The 12816-nt window shown below is 43.7% G+C and overlaps 1 protein-coding gene across 1 annotated transcript in view; it reads right to left on the reverse strand.

The window, feature by feature from the left end:
- Window positions 1-12816, reverse strand: part of fbln2 (fibulin 2) — a gene marked incomplete at both ends in the record, with an annotated part of 53844 nt that overhangs the window by 20357 nt on the left and 20671 nt on the right. Inside the window, 6 exons of the mRNA XM_079186277.1 lie at window positions 665-766; window positions 2828-2941; window positions 4690-4899; window positions 8514-8700; window positions 9676-9805; window positions 10319-10442. Coding sequence (XP_079042403.1) covers window positions 665-766; window positions 2828-2941; window positions 4690-4899; window positions 8514-8700; window positions 9676-9805; window positions 10319-10442 — 867 coding nt within the window. The remainder of the gene's footprint in view (window positions 1-664; window positions 767-2827; window positions 2942-4689; window positions 4900-8513; window positions 8701-9675; window positions 9806-10318; window positions 10443-12816) is intronic.

Genomic DNA, 12816 nt, shown 5'->3' on the forward strand with positions numbered 1-12816 from the left:
ACAGAAGTACAACCAGGCATTATTAATTGGAAAAGGGTTTTATAGCGAGGAATCAAAGCACACAGGATCAATGTTGTAAGAGTAGCACAGGTCATATGGAGAATAGCAGTGCCAGCCACTTCAAGGAAATCATGTTTTATTAGATGATAATGAGACAAATAATTGTGTTACCATGTGTTTCTTCTGCTCCGGGAAGAGCACGCATGATTTGTTTTCACCCTTTAAACTATAACCAACTGCAGTCGTGAATTCTGACCCTAACCTGTTTTGTCAAGTTTTCATGCAGAACTTTGGGAAATTGAAGGTAAACCGATGCTGTGTGTAGCTGCTACAGAGCCATTGGTCATGGTTAAACAATGCTCCAAGGAACAGTCTTCCACCAAGTGGGAGCCCAGTCAGTCGATGCATTGTTTAGAATCACAGGACCTTCATTCTCCTCCTTCATCAGTGACTGCATCTTATTAAATGGTGTCTGGACAAACTGCACAATTGCACCTTTTGTCCCGCTGTCATGGCCGTATGTGTCATTCATTTACACAGCAGTGAGTGGTATTGTTCCATCCCTCAAGCAGGAGTCCGCACAAGGCAACAAACAACAGCTCGAGGGATGTACACGCGAGCGTTGTTGAATCGCTAAACGACGAGAAGGAGCGGCAGCCCTTACCTTCACACGTGCGTCCGTCCGTCTTCAGCGAGAACCCCGGGAAGCAGGAGCAGCGGGCCCGGTCTGCCTCCGCCGTGCACTGCTGACTGCAGGGACCGTTTTCTGCAAGAAAACAAATGCGAGCTGCATGATTCTGCTGCAATCATCTCTGGATTGCGCGCAGGACAGATGTTCAACTCATGTCTGCCTGTTTCTCTGCCGTCTTTGTAATTTGTTACGCTGATGTCTCGCTCCCTCAAGGTTCCCATGGACCCCACTTTCACATCTTTGTCACTCCCTGAAGGAAGGAGCCCTGGTGTTCAACACAACAGACTCAATTCTCACTATTTAACAACCTGATAGTCCTAAAAAGGCTTTGGCGAAGGAACCATTTCTCAACATTCCCTGCTTAACATCAGAAGGCCGCTCGATAAATTGATCAGCATATTCTAAAATGAACAACCAGAGACACTTTGAAGGAGGAGCGGGGCTTTTGTCGGAGTCTGGAGTAGAGACTTGAGGGTTTGCCATGCTGATCTCCTCCTGACTCGATCAAGATTCGGCTCGCGAAGCTGCGGCGGCATGGACGCTGTAGATAGATAGTATTTTATCATTGAACGCACAAGCAGCGAGGCAACTGGCTCACGAGGGAGTTATTTGCCTCGGGGGAAATCGGGGGGGCGACACTTGAGACACACGTCAGCCCGTCTCGTTGATGTAATAAAAAGCAGGGCTGATTCGTTGAGCAGATGCGTCCTGCTCACTGGGCTCTGGACATGAGGTTAGAGGCTGGGCGCACCAGCGAGTGATTGAGCACTTCACCGCCTCATAGGAAACACTCTCAAAAGCCCTACTGAATAAAAAGATAATAAAAAAATATGGAACATGGCGTTGATGTTAGAATATAGTTTTAGATGGTCAGCTGGCATTTATGAACATGTGTTCCTGAACGTCGGCTTGCACTGCTACTACACTGCCAGTGTGGGTCTGTTTCAGATTAATAAACCTTCTTTCCATTTTATCAAATACAAAAGTTCAAACAGAAATCTGAGAACACGACTGACACAAATAGGCCAACCGATCACACCAAGTCAAATAATCAAAATACATTATTTCAAAAAAGGTCTTTTAAGAGTGTGTGAAAGGGGGTTACTTAAAATACAACTATTTTATAAATTCATTTTTAAATGCTTCAAACACAGTGGAGATCGATATTTGTGTAAATAATATTTTGGCAGTATAATGCAGTGCGTAACATAGCTCCACCACGTCACGCGATATGCTATGTCATTACACTTAAGGTACAACTATAACTGGGACCACTGCCGATGACATTCAATATCCAGGGATTCACATTAGAGACACATTGGCCACAATTCCTCACGTTGACCATACAGGGTCCAGGAGCGAACCCTGTTTAGCCAATGGGAGGAGAGTCCCACAGCAGGAAGTGAATATCAGAGCCTAGAATCACGCCTCATGTTCCTACATTAATGTATTAATGTATTATAATCCCTCTCTGCTTCCAGCTACCTTTATACAGCTGGAAATGAAGTTTTGTTGTATTCCGTAATTTAATATTTAGCATTATTTGCATAATACAGTAAATGAACCATGCAGACTAAATAAATAGCTTGACAGACCATTTCCTATTATCTAAAACAATATTAGATCCTTTAAAGGGGAACTACGTCCATTTTAAAAAATTCGTACCTGTTATTCCTATGGTCTATGGACAGTCCAAAAATATCAGTGAACATGATCAACTCTGTCCCAAATCCAAAATGTAGAGTCATCCGACACTGAAAGCACCCAGCGGGAATGTTCTGTGTATACAGCAACATTCTTGTTTCAAAACTGACAACGCTACAACAGAATATATCTCATTTGGGTGTAAAAAGTTGAACAGATAAAATCGGCATGATGAGGTTGTTGCAGGCAACAATGCATCGAGGTTCCACACAGAAATAACGTTTTACCGAACAGAGCCATATACATACCAGGGCCTTTGTTAAAAGCAGAAACATCTAAATCATGAAACCTGAAAACGTAACGTGCTGCACAAAAGGGCAACAGAGACTCCAGGACGCCCATCATCTGGCTGCGGTGACACAATCAATGGTCTTCTCTTTATTGCCTTTTAGAGGTCTATGCTGAAGTTTGAATGTGTGGTGTAGCCGTTACCTGCACATGGGTGGAGGCGGGGGGAGCCGGGCGTGGGGGAGCCAGATGCGGTGACTTGTGTCGGCACCACAGCGGGAACGTACTCTGGGACTCCGTTGTCCTCGTCGGGACTCACTGCACGTGGAAACAGAGACCAGGAAGAACACGGAAAGGGTTAAACTACAAAAAGGAAATTACTCCGTGCCTTCAAATGAATTGAATTGCGGAACGAATGACGACTCGCACGTTCGTGCTACACAAAACCAATTTTAAAAAGGGCAATATTCCGCATGATATCTATTTCCTAATGACAGGACATTATCGTGCCCAGGCTGTATGTCTTTGCCATTAAACTCTTTTATTAGAGCATGGAGAGGTCTGTGAATGAATTATACCGCATTGGAGGTTGCGGGGAATTTTGATGAGCCTGTTTAAGCCGCTTTTGCTCAAGTGCCATAAGTATGATGGAGAAATCTGTTGTTGGTTTGACGACGGCGTAAACACAGTAATAATGACCGTAGATACACATTACCATAAAAGTTCAGATTCCTATTTTGAAGCTTTTAATGGTCGTAAAGTACTTCAGTTTTTATTATTCATTCCCTCATCCTCATCTGTGGATTCCAGTCAGGCACGTGTGTTTATTTGAGTAAAACCTAAGGAACACGAGGTCAAATAGGAGGCAACATGAAGAGCATGTCAAAAAGCGGGAAGAAGGCTACCCATATATATACCAGTGGGCCAGCATGGACAGAATCCCAAAGTTCATAAATACACTACATGTATTCTAAATATTTTCCCCATTAGCTTATTTTCTCATTGCACAGCTACTGTCTTCCTCAGTTGCTTTGCTTCCAGAGCAGCTTGTTTTAAGTAGAGCTTTTATTGTTTTTTTGTAGTAGTAAGACTTAAAGTTGAAAGAAATGTAAGAAGTAACATTTTTAGCGTTTTTGGCATGTTTGCCTCTGGACATTTTCAGCCCTCAAACGCATAAAACGTATTCAAGAAATACAACTGGTGAGGCTCGACTGTCATCACTGGCGTCCGTGGTGATCAAAAAGGACTTCTTACTGGAACTGAACCGCACCGATGTTCTGTACAACCGCGTCATTGAACTCTTTGTAATCAAAGAAAGGAGGATGGACTTTGTCTTTAAATAGTGAACAGCAGCTTTGGTAAGTGAACTGCTTTTGTGTTTTTACATCTGCAGTAGCGTTACTACTGAGTTAATTTGTCTATGGTGTTGTTTTTATGATGTGGTTAATATTGTTCCCTGTGAATAATATTTGAATGGTGCTCTTGAGTGTGTGGCGGAATGCGAGTTTTAGCGCCACCGTTTTGCTGGAACGTGCAGAGGCCTGTTGAATCGTGTTATTTGGGTTTTATGTTATTTTACCTGCTTTGTTGTCGTATAAATATATGTGACTGGTTCTTGTGATTTTATTCTTTTCATTGGGTTAATTACATTGATTTTGACTATATGCATTGCCCGTTAATGACGAAGCATCCCGTCATGCTGGCGTCATAATGAGGTTATTAGGAGGTGGTTCGACTGTAGTAGGACAGCACTAAAGGCCCAGGTATGAAACACACGGCTCGCCACTGATATAAAGTATAAACACAACCCTAACAGTCCAAACTCCAAAGTGTACGAGTTTACACCGGTTTGATTTCATAACATTTTGACCAATTTTTATATAATTGTCTCTTGGGAGTCCCCCATACTAAATCCCTGGGGTCCCCTTATGATTAATTAGTGAAATGTTTCAAATGTGCAGCCACCTGGACTCTGTCATTTAGTGCAGAATCCCTATAAAAACAGTGACTATGAGTACTGCCTGCTGTTCATGTGTGAGTCGAGCATCCAAGGTGAGTTACGGCACCTGGTGCGCAGGAGTGTCCATCCTGCTGCAGAACGTAGCCCCGGTTGCAGCCACAGCGGTAGGAGCCCCAGCTGTTGGTGCACGTGTGCTGGCACAGCTGGCCCGGGTAGAGCCGACACTCGTCCACGTCCTCCTGCTCCTCCACTGCGTTGGCGGCTTCATCCGTGGCGCCGATGGAGAAGGCCTCCTTGGGGAACTTGCTGTCCGAGACTGGAAGGAGTGAACAATTTATCCCGCACACTTGACCTCATGAAACCGAACACCTACTCCTCCTTGAGAATGTTTAAATTCCTACATTCCTATCATTACAAGAAACCACCAGTAACAAGTGCAACGGTCAGTGGCCGGTTTCACGGAACACCTTAAGTTTTTGCCTTTGTATGTACTTTCTCCTTTGCTGAGGGACTGCACTCAAAAGGTTTCCTTAGTTAAGGAAAAACTTTAAGGCACTTATTGTGAGGCCCCTGATACGTGTGGTCCAGAACTTCAGCCCGGGGAAGAAACTGGATAAAAAAGCTTCACTACAGGGCATTCTCTGACTCCAAATGAAGTCAAAAGCGCATGGTGGCAGCTGTGGTATATTTTGGCTTTATTTTTGCACCATGGGAGGAAGTGGAGACCATCTCTCCAAACAGTCTATGCTTTCTACATACAGTAGTTGATCTGTAGATCTGTAGATACTTCTAAAGACAAGCGGCACGTCATTAGTATTGCCTAAACGAAGAACAAACAGCGCTGCGCACGAATGTCGATTCATCATAGACACCATTATACATCAAGGGCTAAGGGTCAAAAGTAGAGTATATTGCAGCAGTGATGGACCCAGATGGGTTTTCAGTAAGTCACAGTCATTACCTGGGGTTTAAATCCGGAGGAGCAAGGCGATTAAACGTTTCCTGTTTTAATTAAAAGGCGGTGAGTCATAAGACTGAAAACATATCCCCCATGGAAATAATTACAGTGCATCTCATCCATATTTTCATCCCTAAAACACTCGCAAACTCAAGGTATTCTGAGAGAGTGTGTGCGAGAGAGCTACACACACACTCTGACTGAGAGCGTGAACAGTTTCTGCTGCTCTTAAACCTTTCACAGCTTTCAGCGGGTTATTTGATTCCCACTTCAGAATGACATCATTCAAATTTCCCTTTTAAAGCTGAAGGAAATTAGCCGCAGCCGCTGGTTAGAGCGGGGCCCATTAAAGGGCGGGATGAGGAGGAATTCCATTGATGTCGTGAATGAAATAACAGGCTGAGGCGGTGAGGAGAGGAGACTGACCTTACCTCACCATCACACAACTATTCCCGTTAAAGGACAGCCACGAAGGCGGACTAATAATGAGCCGCATGCTGCGCGTCTGGTCCCAATATATAAACTAATCAGCTGAACAAAGCTCTCAGCTCCAGTGCTTCTCTGAGATAATCGTATTGAACAGTACGAGTACAGACAGACACACACACTGACAGATGCGTTGTCAGACTGTAATCTTTCTAAAGTCTTATTTCACCCATCACACCTTGAATGTCACTGATGAAAAACATGCAAATTCTTTCTAATAGTTCCCACAGCTCACAAATTCAGAGGCTAGTGCACCGATCAGAAGCAGAGACGCTCACCAACCAACCACGCTTTTGTAGATGGATACAGATACTAATGGGTGTTGGGATACGTTTGCACTGAAGCGTGTTTATCCTGAACCTCGGCTGCTTGAAAACTCATTGATGTAAATGTCACTGGTGTTATGTGCTTGATGTATCGGCGAAAGAGGAAAGCTTTGCTGGCTCAAGTGGAGAGACAACAGCCTGTGCTGCCATCTGTTCCTGATTCGTCGTAGCTTGCACACATCTTTTCCCATTTCTCTAAATGGTAAAGTGACTCCCATCCAATCAGGCTAGAGCATCGAGGATTTTTTGAGGAGATCAAATTCGGCCAATAGTCTACGTCTGACGTAAACTTCGATGACGATGAAATAGCAATAGGCTCAACCCAACAGCAATTTCATATTTGGGAAGGTAGTTACAGTAAATACACTTCTCGGGCAGGTCTTTTGAGGAGACAGAATTGGGCAAAATGTTTTCCTTGTCCAAGTATTAAGTGCAACCAGTTCTGACTCCCAACATGTCATACACCACCACTTGGTCAGGGGCCCTCAGCGTCTGACACCGATGTACCGTTTAGCTTCTGTATGAGACGCACCGGTGATTTCAGATAATTCCAATGTGAACCCACCTGCGTCATTATTTGACAGTAAGAGCAACTGATGAAGTATAAAGAGTGAGAAAGTCCAAAGGTTGGAACAGTCGAACAAACACAGGACTTTCACCCAGGAAACCGCTGTTTACGTCCCATGTGGAACCAAGTCAACTTTGATTCATTTTACAATGGTTCTGTTAGGTAACTTCCCTACTTAATGCATAACCAAGTACTATTGTTGCCTACACCTAACGAGTATTTTTGTTCAGTAAACCTTAAAACAAAGTAAACCTATGTTGGATGTTTATGCATGTTTCCTGTGAACACCGAAGTATATTTTGAAAAAGACACTTTGCATACAACGAGCTCAAACTGACGTGCTTTCCCTGACACGTCCAAAACTGTGAATAGAGGGGAACCAAGTGTAGGTATTTGATGAGTTGGGAGTGTGAACGTGTTGTAAATAAGTTATCAATACAGAAGTATGACCAAAAAAGGGTCCAAATCAATAAGGCTTTTAGGATCTTGTAAGTTTAGCAGCCTGTTTACCTTAACGGCAGTAGAATAGTACATCTAGTCTGAAGACTTTTGTGTTTTGTCCCAATGCAGACTACACACTAATTCTAAACAGGATTTGGGTTTTGTTGCATTGTAAAACAGTCTAAATTAAGTATACTCAGAATAACTAATGTCCCACTGTGAAGTGCATAAAGAAAATGGAACAGCTATTCACAGCTGCAAAACATTAAACAAATTGCCAATTGTGGTAAAAAAAAAAAAAGATCCTGGAAAACATTGATCTTTTCCTTTTTATGGTTTTATTTAAAGAGATTCTACTTTCTTGTTCTCTGATTGGCAGCAGCACGTCAAAGTCACCGTTACAATATTTTGCAAAGTATATAATCTTGCTGGAGATGAGCCAGGACTGTGCAAAATTGATCATCGGCAATCAAAACGCAATAAATGGTGGTAAGATTTCTGTTCAACTGTTGATTAACGCAATGACAGCATCACAAGGTCAAGGCGTTTTGATCTGCTCTCTACCAAAGACTGTGTATAAGAAGCAGACGTAGTCACCGGCAAGTCACCCGTTGGTTTGTGGACTACGGTTTTGAACCCTTGAATTTGGCATTTTGGCCGTCGCCATCTTGGTTTTTGGCCGTCGCCATGTAATGTTTTTGCAACAAGTGACACGAGAGAGTTAAGTTAAGTAAAATCGTATGTTGAAGTAATATTTTACATAATATACTGTATATTATAGGCAACCAAAATGTTACAATTAGTTTTCATTAAGCGAAAACGCGCTTTGAAATGGGTAGATCTAACGGGAAAACACTGACAACTCCCGGACTGGACAACACCGTGGTAGTAACCTGACAATCACAAGGTAGCCCCGCCCTAAAGCATAACCTGCTTTATTTGATAAATGAATTCCAAATATTCCAGATGTAATAACAGACCTGATATTGAATTCTTGCAATGATTCCAAAGCAGGTTTATTAGTTTCTTCTTCCCTTGCCTCTTCCACTACCTCTGACTACAAGGGACTGTTTGTAACATATTACACCAATGAGCATGATAAATGTGTTTTCCATGTCAGTGAAACACTGCTGTGTGGCGGTAACAGGTACCTTTTCTAGGTATAGACGTCGGCCTGGGCTTCTGCTTCCTCCTCAGCGGGATCTGGCTCGGACCCTCCTCCTCCTCGCAGCAGGTGAGGAAGACGTGCCCGCACGGGTAGCCCAGGTACTGGTGGGCATCGCAGCCCCGTCCTTCACTGCGCAGGCGCAAGCCGAGGGCACAGCAGCTGCAGCACACCTGCCCATTCGGACACAGAAGCAGAGCCCATTAGGAGAGCGTCACCGGGGCGCCGTTCACATCTCTACTTACCACCTCTCTTTATGGCGCCTCCTCCGTTAGCCCCGCTTTCGTAAGCCAGCATAGGAGAGGCAGACATAGCGGGCTAAACAGGCCGGCAGACTGGTTCATCCCTGTGAACGCACTGCAAAAGGATTTCAGCCGCTGCCTCAAGCCAAACCACATGTCATGCAAAGAAAACCAGACTTTCACCTTTTTTTGATACTCTCCTCTAAAACAATGACCTGGCACAGCGGTTAGGTTCGGCTGCCTCAACACAAGAACAGCTGGCTCGGGAGCCAAACCGCCGGGTTTCCTCTTGGAGGAACGGGGAATGCTGTCGGAGCTGACTCTGAGCAAAGGCATGACTCCCATCTTTCATATGGAAGTATTCACAGGTCTGAAGGACACATGCAGAAATGGGAGATTTTGGCAGTTCTTTTATCAATATATTCAACCTGTTTGCCAATAAAGACAAATAAACTGTCTGACCTTTTACAAAAGACTCTGCTGGCACATGTATCTGTAATTGAAATCTCACTCAGGCAAAAACAACAGTGCATTCCAGGGAATGTTTAGACAAAGTCTGAAGTCAGTTTTCGCCAATTTATCGTGGCAGTTCCAAGAAATTCTCCGTACTGATCACTGCCTGTTGTTTGAACTGTCTGCACGGTCCAGTTTTGCCGTCCTGAACTGTTTGAAATATTGAGACATACCATACATGACTCACAAAATAGTTCATATTCTATTCTAGAGGAAGATGCAACTACCTTCAATCAATTCAAAGTTTGTTTTATGGAGAACTTGGGCGTCTAGAAAATGTGTGCGCCGTCCACCCGTGACATTCTGTCTTTCAGTCGCGACTCAACAATCTTCCTCTTGTTTCCACTCTGTCACTATCCATTGAGGTGTCATGGTGGTGTGACAGTAATGTACCTGGTAGGAGTCATCTGTGCACTGGTCCTCCTTCTCCACTTCGCAGGTGTCCCCTTCTCTGGCTGAAGTCAAGCCTGATTCACACTGGCTCTCCTTTACGGAGCTAAGGCAGCACTGCCTCCAAGCAACACTTGACACACACACACACATACACAGAGACATAGTCATACACTACACTGAATGAGAATCGTGTTGAGACAAGGTTATGCACACAACAGGTTGTTTTTTTTGTCCTGAAAACCATCCAGACTGGCTCATTTGAACTCGAGAGGTGGAGACAAACAACCGGTGTTTTCTGAGAGCACGGTAGTCAACTGGTAAACATGAATTGCCGTCACTGCCGCCAGGGAAGTTGTAGTTTACATCCACGTCTGTCCAAAATGTCACAGAGTCATCATTTCATCCTATTCTCACAACTAGCATATGTAATCTTGAGTTTTGTGAGGTCACAGTGACCTTTGACCACCAAATTCGAATCAGTTCATCCTTGGATCCAAATGGGCGTTTGTGCCAAATTTGAAGACATTTGCGTTTATGAGAATGAACTTCTCCTCTAAAACCCACCCACTGATGTTTCATCCAATAAATGAAATTACTAAAGCAGCTAAAAAGAAACGTTTGTAAAACTAACACAGTAACTTACCTACATATGGAGTGCCTGTCATTGTTCAGCAGTGGCATGTGGTTGCAGTGGTGGTTGTCTGTGGCCCATTTCTGGCCAGCGGCGCAGCAGCTCTGGAACAGGTCTTCAGCAGAGGCACCTGGACCTGCAGCCCGGGGACATGCGGGTATGCATATTATATCAGCGGCGCACACAGGAGACTGATGGAATAAAAAGCTGTTGAGCAGTAAATCCCCCCGGTGTCTGCACAGCTAGACTGAATGGAAAGGACAGAAGCCCTGAGGAGGGAAGTGAAGACAGCGAGCAGTCGCACAGAAACATGTGGTAGACTGCATCGGGCCTCAAAGGCGTCTTTAAGATTTCTACAGCTGACTAAAGAGAAGCAGTCACGTTACCAAAACACAGTGGCCCCATTTTATCATTGGAAAATTTGCTCAGGCCTGAAGAAAGTTACAGTTGATTCTATAAATAGTTTTCATAAGTAGAACGGCAGTCCACACATCGGGTTGTGAACAAGAAATGTGACAGATTGGCCTATGGTCTGCCACGACCGACAGGGAGGCAAAGTCCAATGTGTTTTCTGCATGGACATTGTCTCGTGAGAGGCATCTGGAGCATTTCAAAGCAGGGGTGTCGGAGTGGAAAAGTGAGTCTGACTACCCAGGGCACAGACCGCTTATGTATGGGGCCCAGAATTTTGTGTGGAACCCCTGCTTCTAAGACTTGCACCTAACTCTTCTCGTTCAATCATCAGTAAAAAAAACTATGATTGTGTCAGAAGGTATTTGGTTCTAGTCCAACAGTCTACAGCCAGCTCTGTGAGTTCATACTGCTTTATGCTAGCATTAGATAACATTAGCTAACATGCTCATGCTAATAAACTTAACATGCTAATGTTCAGCTCAGGTGGCAACATCCGGTTTTGCAGAGTGAAGCCAATGCAGAAGGGTCTTATAACTTGCATTCTCTCTACTGACCACCACTCCTCTGGTTGTATAGAAGTCTATGAGAAAATGACTCTACTTCTCTCTTGATTTATTACCTCAGTAAACATTGTAAACATGAGTTTATGGTCTCAATCTCTAGTTTCAAGTCTTCTTCAATACAGCATGATGTTCATTTAGTAAATGATGGTCCATTTAGAGTCAAACAGACCATAAAGCAGGGTATGCTTTAGGGCGGGGCTACCTGTGATTGACAGGTCGCTGCTGTATACGGCGTCTCTACTTCACTCCTCTGCATTCCAAATATAGTTTCAGCTCATTGGTTGGAAAAAAAATAACATGGCGATGGTTGTAATCCAAGATGCACCAAAATTGCTGAACTCAAGGCTTCCAAACATCAATCCACAAACCAATGGGTGACGTCAGCTTGACTATGTCCACTTCTGCAGGCCTGGGGCCTCTCTTCTTACCTAGAGACACAGAGGTGAAATCTGATTGGATAAAAGCTCTACTTAAAACAAGCTGCACTGGAAGCAGAGCAACTGAGGAAGACAGTAGCTGTGCAATGAGAAGATAAAATAATGGGGAAAATATTTTTATAAATTATGAAATTTTAAAAATGATTAAATTGTAAAATAGCTATAACTTTGTGATTCTGTCTGGGCCAGCAGAGTAGGCCTTGCTGGCCCTGACGGCCCACCACTCGTAAATTCAATCAGTTGTCATTGTTAACTGGCCATTTATGTCACTTAGTGAAAGAAAACCCATAATAAAATTCCAGAAATGGCACCGTACTCAAAACCATCTCCACTTCTCCATCCACTTAATCAGGAGAAATGGCATCGTTTCAACGTCATCGACTGAGGGAAACGAGCATAAAACATGTGTTCAACTAGGAACCCATTAAATCCCCATAATAGAATGAATGCATTTCATATTTCTGAACCACACATTTCTGTTGATGCTTAACCCCCAAAATAAATGTAATCCAATTAGCTGTTTTTGCAGCAAACCACATCTGTGTCAAGAGGCCGCTGACGTAGCATCCGCCACAGTGACCACCCCCACCCCCAGGCAAAGCCGTCTCACCCTGCTGCTTTTATCCACACATTAGCATGAACGCTCTTTTACACACCTTCACACAACTTCTCTCTGTGCCCTTTGGGAAAAAAAAAACTCAGACAAAGAGCTTTTGTTTTTCCATTCAATAACCCTCTCTCGGCTTCGCTACTGTACAGAACAATTTGCATAGTCTTCATATTCACACTGCCGTGAAATGAAGTTTTGTAACTTTCAAGACAAGAACCTGATTTATGTCAACAACAGAAAAACTGTTCAATGCACACACATACACGCACACACACATGGCAGAGTTCATCGCACTTCACTGCAAGAATTCCTGTTAAGCATGAAGCTTATTTCTCGTAATTAAAAACAGCTACATCAGAGGATTGGCCCGCAGGGGGTCGAATAAAGCACTGTGATCAGATTAAGCCGTTTCCTGGGTGCATTATTTCTTTCATGTAATACCCATTGTGTTCACCTCCAAGTATAATACGTCTCAACTATGCTAAT

The sequence above is a fragment of the Pholis gunnellus genome (assembly GCF_910591455.1).
Source record: "Pholis gunnellus genome assembly, chromosome: 3".
In the NCBI taxonomy this organism is placed as follows: domain Eukaryota; kingdom Metazoa; phylum Chordata; class Actinopteri; order Perciformes; family Pholidae; genus Pholis; species Pholis gunnellus.